Raw genomic sequence first — 19837 nt, forward strand, 5'->3', positions numbered from 1 at the left:
ACGTCCCATAAGCATAATAGGTGTGTATGAGAAGGTATAGTCCCTTTGGTTGATCCATCATACTAGACGTGGACGTTAAGCGTAGTCTTTATTTGAGTCAGGCTCATAGGGTGACTTCCCATATATACTCGATTGTGAGTTTAACCAGCTTTAGGTGATCTCTTAAATATAGTACAGCAAATATTCTGGATATCAGGTGCACATTGACCATTTCAACCTGTTCCTATTTTTTATTTACCTCACTTTTATTAATTTCATATTACCTATTAATGCGTTTATCTATTTATTATGTTCATCTTATATCGTCTTATTCGTCTCCTATACATTATAAATGTCCAACCCCGGTACAGAGCATGGCTGGCTCTGTGTAAGGCATAGTTAAATCAGTAAAATTTCCTCAAAGTCTCTTCAGCCATTAAATTATGCATTATGCAGGGCCAGCTCAGGCATTGTCGCTGGAGATCCTCAATAATGAATTCAGAGCAAACAAACCGCCGTGCTGTAAAAAAACATATATTTGCCCCCTTCCCAAATTCGTCTATTTTTGCTTATTTGTCACATTTAGATGTTTCAGATCATCCAACTAATTTTAATATAAGAAAAAGACAACGTGAGTAAACGCGAAATGCAGTCTTTAAACGATTGTTTCATTTATTGAAGGTATAGAGATATTAAAACCCATGTGAGGAAGTAATCGGTACCCGACAATGAGTGTTTCCCGTGGCCCAGGGGGCATTTTGTAAATAGGGGTTAACCGATGACAGTGTGTTTTATGTGCGTGTCCCCACGGTTACCGTAACCGCATATTAAGAATTAATGACAAGAATATACATATATATATATATATATAAATATAAATATATTAAAGATAAAATATATACCTTGCCACTATTAAAAATCGATGGAAATAATAAAAAATAATGTTTGACAGGTAAAAGCCAGACAGTTTATAATAACTTCTATTATTTTGGCAGTACTGGCTTTCTGTTACACTCCAAGTTATTAAAACTGAGGGAAGTTTATTCTGAACCCAAACTGAATTTTAGGAGCGCACAAGTCGCTTCGCACTCGGGGGCTGCTGTTAAAGCGGCCCAGAGTGTCTCCATTTTCTTCGTGCCCCCTGCAAGCTGCCTTCCCTCCCCTTCCCCGGGCTGAGGGCATGAGGAGCGGGGCGGCCATATTGTGTGAAGCTGCTGTCAGGCGCCCTGTCATCCCCTCCCTCTCTCCATCCATCCTACTGTAGCGGGCGCACAGCCGACTCCCCTCCCCTCTCCTTCCTCCCCAGGGAGACTGCGCGGCCCCAGCCCTCGCTGCCGACACATCCTACAGAGCTGCCCGAGTAACGGAGCCCACTGCCGGGAGGAGGACAGGGTGAGCAGAACTCCCAGGCCTCTGGCAGGTAATTACGGAGTAAGAAAAAGCTGGGCCCCGGGGTAGGGTGGGGTGCTTGCCGGGCCTCGGGAATGTGGAAGTTTAGCTTTTCCCCTTATATAACATTATTAATGAGCGCGGGGCAGGGAGACCGGCTTTAACCCTTCAACTTGGCCTACTTGTTGCTAATACCTAACGGGATATTTATATTATGTATGTATGTATGTATATATATCTGTCCTTGTCAGTGCATCACGCTGTGTTTTGGGGGTTTCTGAGTTTAGAGCCCTGGCCTACCCACTTGCACTGGGGGCAGTGTAAACTTTTAAGTGCAGTCTCACGGTGGGTTAGGGGGGGTTAGGTGCAGTCTCACGGTGAGTTGGGGGGGGGTAGGTGCAGTCTCACGGTGGGTTAGGGGGGGTTAGGTGCAGTCTCACGGTGGGTGCTTTATCGGTGGAGTAGAAGGCAGGGCAGAGTTGGCAGTTTGCGCTCCCGGTCTGTTTGCATAAAGACCCCAGGGGGTGATCTGAAGTCTAAAACGCCAGACACCCCGCTGTATTCCCGTCCGTCGCCTCCTGATAGGCCTGTTATTTTTGTTTAAGCTGATGAATAAGTCACTGGGGTCAAAACGTCAGCATATGTTATCACCTGGATATTTTTATCTTCATTTATTGAAGCGTGGACGCTCGCCTTCTTCCTATTGCTGATCCTGACCGGACGCGCCTCCGCTACATAAGCTTTTGTTGTTGTGGTGTTTTTTGTTTTGTTTTTCTTTTTGGTGTGCAGATCCGTTATTTATTGCCCCCCCCCAATAGATTGTAACCTCTCAGACACAGGACCTCCTTCTCTACCAGAAAGTCTCAACACATTGATTTCATAAAATGTAATGCTATTGGTTATTATAATTATTGTTTTATGTAGCACCATCGTATTCCACGGCGCTGTACAGTAGCTATTATGTTCTTTCCGCTATTGTGATAACACCATGCAATCTGCTTCTAATCTAATATCTAAGACAACTCGGTAAGGGTTAATGTGCCATAGATAGCACAGCACCTCTTTACAACGTTATATGTTTTTCAAATAATTTGTTAATTTCATGTATAAGAGTAATTTTGAATATTAATGTCATAGATTAGATTACATATATGTACTGTAGGTAGAAACCTACGTTTTATGGCTTGGATGCTACTAGTGTGTCCTGAAATGGTTAATTTCCACCGGTTTAAAAAGTGCTGTAAGTCTGGGCTTGAGTCAATATTTATATTTATAGCGATATATCAGGCATGTAATAGGAGTTATGTTTCGCTGTTTTTCAATATGTGATACCGAGGGATAGTTTCTGGCAATTTATGTCCGAGAAGATCTCAAACGTATTATCCTCTATATAGCGCCAACAATTTCTGCAGCCTTTCTTACAGTCCATGCACCCAAAGGGTACCATAGACAAGCTGATACATGACTATTTTTGTATGGTTTTATATAGCACCATCATATTCTGTAGCCCTGTCTACCCACTGTACAGCGACTGTATCCTATGACTACTTGTGATGCTGGAGGTGTAAACATGTTTGCTTTCTTCGGATTTGAATAGGAAGCTCTGTTTACAATGTGCTCTTGGTATTCCTGATGGGAATATACGTCTGTTTTATGACAAGCGTGAAGCGCTAAAGAAAAACTATAACGACCAGAGGACATGGTCTTAAGTTGGAGGGCCAAAAGTTTAAACGTGGTATCAGGAAGTATTGCATTACTGAGATAATAGTGGATGCACGGAATAGACTTCCAGCAGAAGTGGTAGAGGTTAATACAGTCAAGCTTTTTAAGCCTACATGGGATAGGCATAGGTCTGATGCTGACACATGTTCCTGTGAAATCCGGGTTGCTATGGCCTCTGCATCTTTATGTCTGGTTCATAAGTATTTGCACTCATGAGTTTGTACAAATACAAACTCCCTTATTCACTCTGACTTCGTAAAGCAGCAAATTACTGAAAGGGGAAGCACTTGAGATCATTGTGTGGTGGGTTTCGTTGGACCTCCTGGAACTCCTACTCTAGAGATAGCTGGCGGCGAGTAATCTGCCCAAATGCAAGGAAATGGCAACATCAACAAAAAAGAGGTTAGTGTTTATATTCTGTAATGTGTCAAAACGTAACCTCTGTATTTTACTGAACTAGTCAGGGTCTCGACTGCCAACAACACCCGCACCTGTTTTTGAACTACAATTCTCACAATCCCCTACCAGTTTCAGAGACTGCTTGAGGTTGTGTAAGGAGGAGTCTGGTAACAAGGCGAGGCCCGCTGTTGGCATAGGCCCGCTGTTGGCATAGGCCCGCTGTTGGCATAGGCCCGCTTGGTGAATACAATGGAACGTATTCACCAACTCTATACGTTGTGTATGAGGCAACCTATTTGTATGCCCTGTAGCAGGTGATTGGATGACACATTGCATCATAGGAAAGTGTTATTTTGTTATTCTGTTGAATTAATAGTATCATGGCAGCAAGGTAAAAGTACCTCCTTGACTGGAAGGCGCATTTATTATGCGAATGTACTGTGTGAATTGTGAAATGGTGAGCTTGATGTTCCAACAATACGCAGCCATGGTTGTTAAATTCACAATGTACAGTATGTTTTCTACAGTGTGTAGAAAAAATAATGTTCTTACCCCAAATGTTTTGGTCTTCCAATGTGAACTGTGTTCCCGCAGCAACAGAAGCGCTAGGAGTGCCATCCTCGAGTGTATTGCGTGCAACGCATTCGCGGAGCCGTAACCCGTCATTGTTCATGCGCATGTGCTCAGGATTTCTCACAGCCTGGCCTAAGGATAGTTAGGAATTATTATATGCCGATGGCAGGCAGGTATATGCAGTCAATTACCCCTGAAGGTAAATATAGCCAGACTTTCAGTGGTGTAAAAAGCCCCAATGTGTTGTAGACCATTTCTTGTGAGCCACTGGTTAATATTATACAAATACTTATAGGGGTAATACCAGCCACACTCTGATGACCTGTTCATCAAATGGACTTTATAAAGAACAAGCAGCAAAAAGGCTTCTTTATTCAGAAAAGTTTGAACAGACCCCTGCGCAGCATTTAGCTGGGGTGCAAATGCGTATGGGGTGATATGGGCAGAAGCCTCCCATTCATCTGCAACATGAAAATGTAAAGGAACCACACAGCTATACTATGGACTAATGTGCATATGATGGCTGGAGTGTCCCTTTAACTCAGTTGGTTATGTTATGCCTTGGTTAGCCATTGTACAATTCTGCAGAATGTGATAGTGCTATATAAAACAATGTTATTATTAACCCCTTAAGGACCGGACTGTTTTACATTTTTGTACGCTTCATGGCTATTCATGGGTGTGATTTTTGTATTAAAATGCCACCCCATGGGGTGTGTCATTTTCAAAAAGATATGGTTTGGTAGGTGGGTAAAATTGAGTTGGCCTGCATCAAAGATGTCCCAAATAGGACATGTATCCGCGAGGACAAGCTGTTGAAAAACTGGAATGCGCTCCCCAAAACTTATTTTATTTATTTAATAAAAAATGCAATGACCAAATGGATTAATAAAAAATGAATTTTTTTGAACACTACAAGTGATCGCTTCCGAAGCACTTGTGTAGAGAAGGGCAGTGCCGTATTTAAAAGGTGCACTGCCTTTCAATATGGCGCTTTTGGTCACTCTGGTGACAATCACATGGTGCCCTGTTTTTTTTTTCCTTCTCTTTTTCGGTGTTGCTCATTGCCTTGATATCGATGGTGGTAGAACGGGTCACACTGAAGGGCTCGGTGACCTTATATGTGGTCATGGGATGTTACAAGTCGGTTTATACAGTTTCCGCCCTGCTAGATCTGCCCTAGTTTAATGTAAATGTTGTTATTGTGAAGATGAATAGGTAGCAGGGCAGCTGAGTGGTAAAGCACACAGCATATAAGTCTTCGGTCCTCTGGAACTATATGGTGAGTGATGCTACAAACTGCCTCTGGAAGCAACAGCCGCACAAACAGTACGCTTCAGAAGCTTCATGACCACTAGACTATGGAGCAGTGGAAATGTGTGTGGAGTGATGAATCCTATAGGGACAGATACATTAGGTAAAGAAACAAGAGGAAACAATCTTCTTTCCCATACAGTGAAGAATGCATATTTGTACTTTTAATTTTAATATACATTGTTTAACCTATATGGGAGAAGGGGGGGGGTGGGGAAAGAGGCAAATGCAGACAATGATAATTTACGACTGGGTCAGAGCATCTCCAAAACGACAGCTCTTGTGGGATGTTCTGGGTCTGCAGTGGTCAGTACCTATCAAAAGTGGTCCAAGGAAGGAAAAGCGGTGGACCGGCGACAGGGTCATTGATGCACATGGGGTTGAAGGCCGGCCTGTGTGGTCAAACCCAACAGACGAGTGACTGTAGCTCAAATTGCTGAAAAAGTTAATGCAGGTTCTGATAGAAAGGTGTTAGAACATGGAGCAATGGAAGAAGGTGGCCTGGTCTGATGAATTGAGCTTTCCCTTACGTCACATGGATGGCCGGGCGCGTCACTTACGTGGGGAACACATGGCACCAGAATGCACTATGGGAAGAGGGCAAACTGGCGGAGGCAGTGTGATGCTTTGGGCAATGTTCTGCTGGGAAACCGTGGCTCCTGCCATCCCTGTGGATGTTCCTTTTACACGTACCACCTACCAAGGCATTGTTGCAGGCCATGTACACCCTATCATAGACACGGTATTCTCTAATGGCATGGGTCACTTTCAGCAGGGTAATGTGTCCTGCCACACAGCCAAAATAATTTAGGAATAGAAACACGAGTTTGAGATGTTGACTTGGCCTCCAAATTTCCCAGATCTCAATCCGATTGAGCATCTGTGGGATGTGCTAGACAAACAAGTCCCATCCGTGAAGGTCCCACCTCGCAACTTAAAGGATCTGCTGCTAACGTCTTGGTGCCGGATACCACAGCACAGCTTCAGAGGTCTAGTGGAGTCCATGCCTCGACGGGTCAGGGCTGTTTTGCTGGCAAAAGGGGGACCTACACAATATTAGGCAGGTGGCCATAATGTTATGACTGATCGGTGTATGTGCACTGTATATCCAGGTGTGTTGTGTATGCTCCTTTCATTGTACCCATTTTAGAAACATAGAAAGTGATGGGCGAGAAGAACCATTTGGCCCAAACTCTGAATACTTTCCTTAGTCCCTGGCTTTTTCTCATGGTATGAAGGTTTAAATGTAAGCATGTTTTGTTTTTACAGAGAGAGCTGTAAATAAGTCTTAAGGACTGATCATGTTTTTGAATAGCCTTCATTAGCCTGTTTTCATAGAAGCAACATTTTAGTTCTGTTCCAACTTCTACATTGTAAGTTGATTTGAGGATGGCCCTCCTTACCTCTTGTTTCTTTGACTCAAATGGTTATGCGCTAATTGTTTCGTATAGCCATTGTACAGCATTGCAGAATGAAATCGTGCTGTATAAAACAATAAATAACAATAAGTTTTCATTAGGCTGCTTGTGTACCCATACAACCCAATCATAACAGCTCCTCCATATCCTGTCCTCAGCATCTCTAAACATCTGTTTCTTGCTCCAGGAAGCGCATTCGTTGGCTGAAGTCCAGCGTGTCCTGATGCAGACCAGCTGAGGGGACAGATACAATACATTTATTTGCTTACTCCCTCGTATAGATATCGGCTGGACAGTCATTCTCCGGGACCACCATTTGATGGTTTCTGATACAAGCCCAGAGCAAATGTTAACCAAGTATTCTGTTATAGAATTGCTTACATTCCAACAAGCAATGACATTCTTTTTGAGATGTGTCCCTACAATGAACCGGTTGAAAAGTCACTTTGTGACAAATGTGTTTAGGAGTCTTGGATGATGCATACCGTGCATTTTTCTAAAATAATGCCCGCATATCTAGTGATACTACTGTTTGTTTGTTTTAGGATATCTTAAAGCTTTAGCACAGATTGTCGATTATTGGATGCATTTCTAAAATGTTTACAAAGTGGATTTATATATTTCTTGTAATTCTCTTTAACATTAACAACTAAACGTAGTTTCCTCAACGTTATTTCTAGAAAAAGCACTTTATTATAACATCCAGTTGATGATATTGTCCTGACCAAATGGAATCTTCTTTGATATTGTAATCTAATCTCTTATATTTAAACTTAGCATACAGGCACGGGGTTATCGAAACACAAACAGGACTGCGAGGTGGGCAGTAGCGATGGTGCTTATAACATAGGTGATGGGAACAGGGATTTATGAACTCAATCAGAAATGTGCAGGAGAGTTGGCGTTTCAATTGGCTGGCTCCAGTATGCGTTGTGAAGGGTCACCTCCGGTTTCTTCAGCAAGAATAGCTGAGCTGGCTAGCGTAATTGCAGATAGTTCACCGGAGTCAAGTTTTATAACTTGCCATTTATTATTTGATTTATATTGCACCATCTTTTTCTGCAGCATTAAAGAGGCGTAACAAGTGGGGCATCGTATAAACATTTGGACTTATAGAAGCAAAAGGTTGTGAGGGCCCCACTCAGAACATCCAACCTTCCCACTTTAACTATACGACCAAGTTCGTCTAACTTTTTTGAAGTCTTACATTCTCCTGGAATAATCCTTCCCTGTTAAATTAATGATCTTTTTTTTGCATATTCACTTAAGCACAGGTTGCTGGTGAATTTGCTGTGCATTAAGGGCCAAGCTCTCTGGACCATGGAGAGGAGCTGGAGTAGCCCTGCATAATGCATTGATAAACCAGTGAGCTTGTGAGGGGTAAAAGCTGTCACATAAACTGCTTGCGACACCACAACCCACTCACCGTTTTGGAGGAAACTGGTGGTTCTGTGCTTGTCGTTGCTTCAGTGTGTTTTCACCTGCCTAAAAATCTTACTTTTAGCGATAACTGTTGCATAGGCGATTTTTTTAATCCTTCCCCCAGTTCAAAACACCAGCTCCCTGCTTTGTCCCGATGCTGTGAGGTCTGGCGGAAAGTTGGGAAGCATCCATTATTCTGAGAAAGCATGATGAGGGTTGTAGTACTTGGTAGCTAGTACTCAGAGAGACCGCCCATCTCTGAATAACACGCATGTGCCTCAATCTTATAGCAGTTCTCGCGTGTATACTGTGGAGCACGCTCATGTTAACAACTTACAACATTACATTTTACCTAAACTATGTTAGAAGGAAATTTCTGTATGAGCGCTACCCGTTAGTCTGGGAAGGGAAGAACGTGTATGTGCTGATGGAATAGTATCGAGTATATCGCTTCCCTTTCATCTTTGTGGCTGTGATGACGGATACAGATTCTTGTCTTTGTAGGTTTAAGGGGAGAAAGTGAATTTGTTGTAACAGAAAACATGGGTTACAAACGTGGGTCAGTTAAAAGATTGAAGCACCTGGTTTCTGGGTGCATTATGGATTGGAGACTTGTGATAATGACTCCTTTTATACATCGTGAAGGTCCAACTCCAGTGAACTTTTGCTGCAGTGAGAGCTCAGATAGGCCTGTAGTTTAACCCCTTAAGCACAGAGCTTTTTTTTTGGTTTTTTATCTGGTCATCCTGTCCCCTTATGTCAGTTGAGACATTGTTGAAGCCGGCCGATTCAATTTACCCCATCAAATCGTATAATTTTGAAAACTAGACACCCCAAGGTATTTTAACACTTTCTATGCATTCATTTTACTATCATAGAGGGCTATAAATAGAATAAACATTAATATTTTAGAGCTTCTTTATCAAAGGATTGCCTTTTGGATTAAAAGCAGGAATGATAAGTAGAAGGTTGACCTTGATGGGGTAGTTATTTTCCCCTACCTAAATTACTATGTTACTATGTGATAAGGCATATACGTTGTAATGGGTTCACCAAGAGAGCTGTAGTAACTCCCAGAGATCACCCAGTATCCTCCTGTTGTCCCTGAGATGACTTCCAGCGCACCTTGGAACGCTGCTATGTGTACCCAATAAGTAGACACAACTACCTTGAATTGAGTACAGCAAGAATGAACAGTTTATTGTTGTAAAACACTCATATATCCACAGAACTTCATTAACATAAATTAACGGAGACATGTATACAACCCAACCTTTAATTCCCCTGGCAGCAATCCTATTGATGGGATTAGTTACACAGTGGAGTTCCTACCTGTGCTATTTGTTCGACATCCAGTCTGGAGCCATCTCTGAGTACCTTGGGGCCCTGTATGACAGCTCATTCTGTCACACGCGTTATTTCATCACATATGGTAGGGTCATAACTAAGGCATTGTGATGTCTCCTTCCGCTTACCGGAAGAGAATAAATATTTAGCGTATACCTTTAGCTCAGAGTTCTTTGGAGGGTCAGATGATTAATTTTTTTAATGCCGGCCACCATCTTGCTAGAGGCAAAATCTCTCGCTATGGTGCTTGTGACCGCTCTCCAGAATGGGTCTTCAGTGCCGTGGAATGCTTAGTAATCCAGCCATTTTAGCAACAACGTTTTGAACTTGGGCAGTCCTCAACAATCTCTTTTTAAAGCAGACACTGAACACCATATTTAACATGGCGCACCTTGACACTCCAATCAGACGTGGCCCCTGCTGGAGTTTTCGCTGTTGCTGAAAGCTTCTACAGCGAGACATTTACAGCACCATTATTTGGCCTCTTTCTAAACCTGTTTAACCTGATGATGTGCCAGGCACGTTAGTCGTCGCCAACAGGATGTATTTCCGTGACGTATTTTCAAGGGGTGAAATTAATTCTTTACACATTCAATTATACGTTGTTGAGGCTCCTTTTTGCTGGAGAAATGTACTAGTGTTGACCTTTAAGGATGTTGAAATAAACTCTCCTGGCAACGCTCCCTTTAGTGAATAAACCCCTATATGTGGGTGTTTGTGTGTGTGTGTGTGTGTGTGAACAGACCTTGGCGGACCTGCAAATCTTCTTTTAGTCTTGTGGCAGAGAAAGTCATGAAATTTCAGTTGCATTTATTTAGGAACACAATATCAAAACAGGGTTAAGTCATTTTTTAAAAATATTAATAAAACTTTAAAAGAGATTAAACTAAAAAGCATAGCATACCTCCCTGTGCTTATTTCCCACAGCGTGCCTTCACGTGACCTCACTTTAGCAAAGAGACATAAAATCTACTAGTTTTCTCCCAAACATTGGCTATGGAACTGAGGATATTGGTTACTAATTTACTGTATATTTTTATATAAATCATAGATATTCATTATACTGGGGAATAAGTCGTTCGTCCACACATTGTGTACGTTTTTTTTTGTTTGACAAAATAATCAGGTCATTTATTTCACTAACCCTTGCCAGTCAATACACCCCCTCCCCATGAGACTGCTGGGTATTTTTGTAATTTATTTTTAATAAACTATATGACCTTATCAGCCATTATTTATAGGCATACAGCACATCAGAACATGAATAAATTTAGGATGTAATGTTTATTTGCATTTCTCTGTGTAAATGTCAGTAAAGTCCTTAGGAGAGCTCATGTCGCCGCGCGGTGTAATGCCTGATGGGTAGCTTGAGAGAAACCGGTCAGAGAAGAGAAGTAAACTATGTGGAAACCTTTGACCCTTGCCTAGGTCAGTAAACTTCGTTTCAGTACAGTTCCGTTCTGGGCCTAAACATTGTCACGATTAATCCTACCAAGGTTTTCCACTGCTGGGAAAGTCCATCTGTTTACCCAGTGCGGTGTGAAAATATTAAATGTTACAGGGACTCTCCAGCTGTTGTACGCGCTTTAATGCAGAAGATTGGGATGAGGCCTCTTTACATTTCTGTGCTGTCCAACTTACAAATTGGAGTTGGGATTCTGTAGAATCCCCAGTGAAGATTTGCCCCATCCCCAGGTATTTACTGTGCAGGAGATGTGTTTGGCTGAACGCACATCCGTACACCTGACCTAGCGCTGGCTTCTTTTGGGGCTCCCATAGGTCTCAGTAGGAGGCCTTTACTGCTGCAGCCAACCAGTTGTGAGGATCATTAGGTCACAGGGGTGGTGCAGTTCTGTAGCTGCAGCTTCTACCGCAGGTAATTACATATAATAGTATATGATTAGCCAGCAAATGACTATATTGTTCATTAATCATCCTCCCTAGCGGTTCTCCAGTCAAAGGCCAAGCAGGCGTCATGGAAGCTGTTAACAGCTAGAATTTTGCACTGATTTTGTTGTGAAGATGTGTGTTATATGTGGCGTTGTCAGCATTACACGTCATACATAAGGCTTTCCAGTATCCGTTTATTTTGAGTGATTATAATACCCCCCCCTTTTTTTTTTTCTCCCTCTAAGGAGAGGACAGTCTATCCCAGAGGCAGGACACGAGCAACCAACAAGATGCCGAAACCGGTGAGTTAAATGAGTAGCAACATCTTGTAAACAAATGTAGGATATTATTTAAAAACACGCCGATATTCTGGAAGTTCTGGAAACTTTTTTTTTTTTTTTCTTTTTTTAAATCTGCTTTTCCTTACCTGTTTTGAAATGTGAGAGTGTTGAAAGTTGCAAATGATTTTCCGGCATGTACAGTACAGGTAGATACACAAGATACACAAACTTACTTGTTTTTGAAAGAAACTAAATTTTGTCCATTAGAGTAACATGAACTTGATCAGAAATCCAGCGCTGACGGTGTTAATGTCGCAAATGACTATTGTAGCAATATCTTCATAGATGTACAGAGGCCCTTTATCAGTCATCGGCACTCCTGTGTTCCAATGGCGCGTTGTGTTCCCTAATCCAAGTTTAAGTTTAAAAGGCTAATGGATCGTTCGGAAACCCTTTTGTAATCATGTTACCGCTAGATATTTCCTTGTTTTCCATGAAGAACTAGTATTGATAAAGCGCTTTTCTGCCAGTGGGACTCGAAGCGCTTTCTTAGTGTGCGCTCTCGGAATTAACCAAATGGGTATAATAGATGTTATTACCCAATTGATTCTTTTATCGACCTCGGAAGGATGAAGGGATGAGTTGACTTTGCCGTATTTAACCCTGTGACTGCCAGAAAAGACTCTACAGCCAGGGTGTTTACCAACTGAGCCATCTCTGCTAACTGACCCCCAAACCTTTCAACGGTAGTGTAACCCTAGTTATTCACAACTACTATACATTTAAAATCAATCTGATCGGCTCAGTCCATCTCGCAGTGAAAACTCGTTGAGGTCAGACCTTCAATTATTTTGGAGACTTCTGGATTAGTGAATATACAGTATATCCCCCCTTTATGTTGGGACATAGTATCTGTCACATACCTGATTCACCTTATCTTAATGTGATCTGCTCTTAAATTACTGTAATCTGGTGACCGAAAAACATCACACCTGTGCTTTTCATCCTGACCTTTGTAATCGGGCTGTAAATGATGTGCTGAATGTAAAATTCCGTACCTGACTTGCCGTTCCTGTAGTTTGCCATCCACTGAATGCGACGGCCCATCTGTCACTTTAGTAATCCAATCACTTTAATGTAATACAGCTATTCGTTCTTCTGGTCCCGCCCTGCGGCACATCTGTCGTACGCCTTATCTCGGTAATCCTGTTAAAATAATGTAACAAATCTGCCGCGATAATACTGATCTTTTGAGCGAGAGAGAGTTTGTAGATGTACTAACCCCAAAGGAGCATATCTTTTAAGGCCTGAGAGTTGTACCCATTTGCCCTCCGTGTCCAGTCTGACTGTATTGTTTACTTTGAAAGTAATGCGTTTCCGGATTGCTGCCCTTGATGGTGGTATAGCTTGGGAATTTATTAGACACCTTGGACTAAATGGGATCAATAAATCCCAATGTGTGTATGATGGGGCGTCTTTACTGTCCACGGATGCCCTTAACCTAGTTACTAAAGAGTGCGTGTGTTTTTCTCAAATCTTTTTTAGTAGTTTTATACATATACACATGCAGTGCTTGACAAATTTGTTGTGAATCTAGGCGCCAGGTAAAAAAGTTAGGAGCCAGGATTTTTTTAAACTAACAGTTGGTCAAGAGTGATCTGATCATCATCAGCCCACTTACTAAACTCACAGCATTTGACCTGGAAGCACCCTGGACTTTCAGGTCAGTGCTGTTTTTTTTTTTTTTAATTAATTTTTTTTTTTTAACTCTTTTGATGCTGATGTTCCATTGGAGCACAGCATTGACTGATATTTAGTCCCCAAATGTTAACCCCTGCAATGCCACGAATGTGTCATACACAATTGTGGCACTGAAGGGGTTAACGCTGCACTGTCGCTCTCATGGAGCGATCAGGCAGCAGGGGGGTGTTGGGGCTGGTCTCCACACTCATGGGGAGACCAAAGAACCTCTCCCCCCGGCCCTGAAGCTGCCTCTGGCAGCTGGGACACAATTGCTGGTCTATAGACCAGCCATTGCAGGAGGAGTCTCTGATGACTGCTGTAGGCTTCCATGCCAACAGGAATCATCAAAGGGCTTTTGGGGGCTCGTTTTTGCTGTTGCTGGTTTGCCTGGGCTTCCAGGCAGACCACCAGCAGCAGAGCCCCCTGAAAAACGGGAATTAACCCCTAAATGCCGCGATCGCGGCATTGAAGGGGTTAAAGCTGCCCTGTCGCTCTCATGGAGCGATCAGGCAGCAGGGGGATGTTGTGTTAGGTCCCCACACTTGTGTGGGGACCCAATCAACACTGAACCCCCTTTCCTGAAGCTGCCTGTGGCAGCTGAAAACACGATTGCTAGTTTTCCAGCAACCGCGTTTTCAGCCTACAGGATCACTCCGTGGGAGTGATCTCAGGCTCGGGGGCGGGCTCGGAGTGGCTGTGCTGTCTGCCCATACTCCTGGGCAGACAGAAGAAGCAGCGCCCCCGTGTGGTGACTCAGCCTCTTACATCCACAATTTTTTCTGGATGTAAGAGGCTGACAAAACCTAGGCGCCAGGACAAAATTCTCTGTCGCCATGGCGACCTGGCGCCTGGGATTTGTCGAGCCCTGTACACATGTATGTAGACATACATACATACATACATACATACAAATCTTGCGCTCTCCATAATGCAAAATACCGGCCCTGGTAACTTCTGCTGCTGTTACATTTTAGGTGTTCTGAGCTAAGCTTCCGATTATTGAACGTTGTTCTTTTGCTTTATGTGCACCCTATCGCGTCTCATTTGTCATGATGATCACTCATTACGTTAAAGTATAGCACAGCGCTACTATCGTTGGCTTTTGTGGCAGTGTGTTCTGTGCTGGCCTGTGTTAAGCACACACAGAAACCTTTTGCTATGTGCGTCCTATTCCCCGTGTCCCTGAAAGGCAGCCATGACCTGTGCATACGGTATGTTTTCATTCCTTCTTTGGCTAGACACATTTTATAGATTACTGCTTCAGTCATTCAGAGCAGCATCATTGTAACCGCAGGCACCTTTATTTTTAGTCATTCTATGCAGAGCCGGCTCGCACCGATACGGCGCAGGGATCAGTAATCGTAAAGCGTCTGCTATTTAAAGTACGTTATTCCCAGAATCCCTTTACTCTTCACAATTCACATTATGCCGTTACTCATGTTAAGCCACGTAAATCAAACTCATTAATTATTTCATATAGTAAAGTTCTGATTAATTCAAAATAACTCGACCGGATTATTTTAAACGTTTATCAAATTGACATAAACCATAGAACAAGCATTGACCCGTTTTGTGGAAGTAATGGTAACTGTATGCTTTGTCAGGTTGGATCCCTTTTTGGTTCCGGTGTTTCTTCGTGAAAGCAGGTGTCCCTTTTATACCTTTTACTTATGGCTCCATCTGCTTCATTTTAGCATCCAGATAACATTGTGATCGAGCATTATCAGTATTCTTGGTTTTCAGAGAAATGTATTCCCTTTTTGTTTTTTTGGAAGCTTTGTTACAAGTTCCTATTTAGTATTCTAATACGCTCATGTAATATGTTTACACAAATGCTTTTCACTTGGTTTCTGTTCCAGCGATGACAAATCGGTCAGGGTGACACCGCCAGACGTATTGTCACATGGCACCTGCTACGCTCTCTGCATATCCTGATATGAAGGGCTGCTGACATCGCTGGGATAGACAAAAATAGAGCTTTTCATTAGCCCAGTTTACCTTAAAGCATGATTTTTAAAAAATAATTCTGGTAAACAAATGACCAGGGCCGGTATTTAGCGTTATGGAGAGCCCAAGATTTGTATGTATGTATACGTACGTGTGTGTATGTATCACGGACAAATCAATATAGAAAATTAGTAAATGGATAAATGAAAGAGTATTCTTGTCTGCGCTTTGATCTTAAAAAGAAACAAATCAGTAATTCAGTGATTATGTTGCTTTCTGATGTCGTTGCCAAAACAGATACTCGCACACGTGGATAGTAACAGTAAGCAAATGGCTACTGCACTTCGGGATGAAGTTACTTTGGCCACATTTGCAAATCTGCATTACCCATTCAAAACGCCACAGAGTTAATTGAGACTGAGATGCGCTCGTGGTTGGTATATTGATATTTAAGTAAAGAAAGTTAGTGAAGCCTATTAAAGTATTTTACCTGGAAACCTCCTTTCCCCTGTATCCCAAAATTGATTTATTTGGCTCCGGAGTCCTTTTCATCTGTTCCTGGTAATGAAGGAACACGGATGCTGGCTTTTTGTATGCGTCATCAAGGCAATGCTTTTATGACTTTCGGTGGTGTCAAAGTGCCAGAGCTGGAGGTGTTTGTGGGGCTGATGAGAACGGTTTCTTTTTTTTCTTAGGTGCGATTCATGGAAGCTGCTATTTTGCTGCAGCGTTATGCTGTAAATTGCTGCTCGGTTTACAGGTTTTCTTGCTAACTTTACGGATGAATCACGAGGAGTTTGTGCTCCAACCGCTAAAACAAGAGCAAAGCCAACGTGTTACAATTACTTGGCTTGGTAATCGGATTCTACAGAGGAGACGCGGCAAATAGAAATTAATACTGATTGCAGAATTAGAATAATTTAGAAATGATAACATGAGTCTGAGTTTTCTCTTTTAATGGGCGGTTAATCGAGGGAAGATTTCTTGAGTCATTTTACTGATTTATTAATGCATTCTGGAAACTGAGCTCAGCCCTCCAAACTGGAGAACATGTGGAGCGCTTCTGTGCCCACTCCCAGGGCCGGACTGGGAATGAAAAGCAGCCCTGGAAACGTTTGGAGAGCAGCCCCATATCGTTTTATCTCGCGGTCGTTTATCTCGAGTCACACTATTTGCCATACAAATAACTATAAAACCTTCTTTTTATCACATTATTTGTATTACAATGCCAGGAAGCAAAAGTGTTAAAAGGCCCTAATAAATGAAATACATTACACAGAATGGAATCAAAACATTTGCTACTGCGAACCTTTTTAGATGAAAAAGTTCCATTTTATTCAGTGGAACAAAACAGCGATCACATTATTATTCACGATATTCTTGTAAAACTTTTATTTCTCTATTAATTCGTGTAAACATTTTTTCATATTTAATAAAAGCTATGATTTGAGAAGTATTTTTTTGTTTTTGCCAACCTGGCCCCCCAGTTATGCACATCTGCCCCCAGAAATGCCTTATACCCCTTATATGCCATGATATGCCTTTTAACCCCCTATATGCCACTCTACCTCCAGAAATGCCTTATACCCCTATATACTACTCTGGCATATAGGGGGTAAAAAGGCATATCATGGGACAGAGTGGCATATAGGGGGTATAAGGCATTTCTGGAGGCAGAGTGGCATAAAGAGGGTTAAAAGGCATATCATGGGGCACTCTGCCTCCAGAAAAGCCTTATGCCCCCCATATAACATTATCCTTTTCTCAGCTTTGTGTTGCTTCCCATGAAGCATGCGCTGCTTTTTATCCAAAAGCTAATAAAGATAAGATCTGGATCTAAATCACACTGAAACCAAACCGAGTGTCTGGCAAGACCTTTCCTCTCATATTTGCCAACACGCATGCACAAAACAATGACTGAAAACGCCAGTGCTTTTATCTGCTCTATAGATGACTGCTTCATCCATTATAGATTGGGTTATGTACCTGTAACATCATTCGCTCATATACACTCATGCTAACACTATATGCTGACATACTCTCATGCTAATACCATATTGTAACATACACAGCAGCATGCACCCCAACATCACACTCTCATACACATGCACACGCTGGCTTACGCTATAAATATATAAAACACGCACATACACGCTATAAATCTGGCACTACAATATAGTAGACATACTGACTCTGGCACTACCAACACTATACATTAGGGCTGCAACTAACGATTATTTTAATAATCGATTAGTTGGCCGATTATTTTTTCGATTAATCGATTAATCGGATAAAAAAAAAGAATTTAAATTTTTCATTTATTTAAAATAATTTACTAAACAAATGGTGTTAAATACAAACAGCAGAATAAAAAAACTTTGATAAAATGCATTTCTTGTCTTTATTTCCCAACCAGCCCCCCAATATATGCACATTTGAGCCCAGGCTTGCTACGCTGCCTCCCAGACATGCCATGCTGCCCCCCCACATATGCCACGCTGCCTACCACAGCACTCCACGCTGCCTCCCACATCTGCCACTCCACATATGCCATTCCACGCTGTCTCCCACATATGCCACTCCACGCTGCCTCCCACATCTGCCACGCCATGCTGCCTCCCACATCTGCCACGCCACGCTGCCTCCCACATCTGCCACTCCACTCTACCCCCCACATGCCACTGTGCCTGATACGCCTTATACCCCCTGAAACACCACTCCATCCTCCCCAGACATGCCACCCTGCCCTCCCCACATATGCCACGCCATGCTGCCTCCCACATCTGCCACTCCACAATGCCTCCCACATATGCCACGCTGCCTCCCACATCTGCCACTCCACGCTGCCTCCCACATCTGCCACTGTGCCTGATACGCCTTATATCCCCTGATACCCCACTCCATCCTCCCCAGACATGCCACCCTGCCTCCCAGACATGCCACTTCTCTACCCCCAGATATGCCACTCTACCCCCAGATATGCCTTATACACCCTGATACACCACTCCGTCCTCCCCAGACATGCCACACTGCCCTCCCCACATATGCCTTATATACTGTATATGCCTTATACCCCCAGATATGTCACTTCACTGCCCCCAGGATTTAGATTCCCCTAAATTAACCCTAAACTCCCCATTAACCATAACTGCCCCTAAATTAACCCTTAACACCCCCTTAACCACAGCATCCCCTAAATTAACCCTAAAGACCCCATCAACCACAGCATCCCCTAAATTAACCCTAAACACACCATTAACCACAACTGCCTCAAATTAACCCCAACACCCCATTAACCACAGCTGCTCGTAAATTAACCCTAAACACCCTATTAACATAACTGCCCCTAAATTAACCCTAAACACCCCACTAACCATAACTGCCCCTAAATTAACCCCCACCTCCCCTAACTTTCAGTAGCCCAAATATATATATATATTACATACATATTTATATATATATATATATTATATATATATATATATATATATATATATATATATATACACACATACACATATTATATATATATATATATATATATATATATATATATACACACATACACATATTATATATATATATATATATACATATATATACACATATACATATATATACATATACTTACAGTTAGATGAGTGTCACAGCCATGTGGTTCTGGCCTGGAGAAGGAAGGGGCGGGGCCAGTTGTCACAGTGATTACAGGGAGGGGGAGTAAGTAGGAGCTGCTGCTGTGAGACGGTGAGTCAGACTAAACGGATTATATAATGAGGGGGATTTTTCAGAGCGTTTGCTCTGAAAAAACCCTCATTTTATAATCGATAATAATCGATTCAACTAATCGATAATGAAATTCGTTGCCAACGAATTTCATTATCGATTATTATCGATTTTATCGATTAGTTGTTGCAGCCCTACTATACATATGCACATACATACACGCTACATAACATAAGCGTCACTCGGCTCTATAATTTTGGAAGCACATGGGTTAATATGAGTTCTGTCCACTGTGCGGCTAACCTTAAGCAGCACTTCATACAATATTAACGAGACAATCCTGCCAGGGACTTAAGACAATTAGTTTGACTACATTTGGTTACTTGAAACACGCTCTTTAAACATGCAAACTATGAATCTCCCTCGTGCGCACTTCATCTCGCTTCCGTAAATGACTTCACCGTGAAAGGAACTCATGAAGAATCCAAACGTATTCCTATTTTATATTCCTCTGCCATATTCTAACCGAACGGGAGCGATTTAACACATTTCTAAGCTTCATACAGAGACATTATGAGAACATTGATCCGGTTCTTTTCAGAATGGCTGAGAGACTGTTTTGGACGATAAATAATGCATTTTTTCCTCGTCATGATTTTAGTTATTCAGAATATTTAATTACATTTAGTT

General features: G+C 42.2%; 1 protein-coding gene across 1 annotated transcript in view; it reads left to right on the forward strand.

The window, feature by feature from the left end:
- Positions 1–1300: 1300 nt before the first annotated feature.
- RDX (radixin) overlaps positions 1301–19837 on the forward strand; it is a 44772-nt gene continuing 26235 nt past the window's right edge. The window contains exons 1-2 of the mRNA XM_053456453.1: positions 1301–1399; positions 11699–11755. Of these exons, the coding sequence (XP_053312428.1) occupies positions 11744–11755 (12 nt within the window). The 5' untranslated portion in view covers positions 1301–1399; positions 11699–11743. The remainder of the gene's footprint in view (positions 1400–11698; positions 11756–19837) is intronic.

The sequence above is a fragment of the Spea bombifrons genome, chromosome 2, assembly GCF_027358695.1.
Source record: "Spea bombifrons isolate aSpeBom1 chromosome 2, aSpeBom1.2.pri, whole genome shotgun sequence".
Classification (NCBI taxonomy): domain Eukaryota; kingdom Metazoa; phylum Chordata; class Amphibia; order Anura; family Pelobatidae; genus Spea; species Spea bombifrons.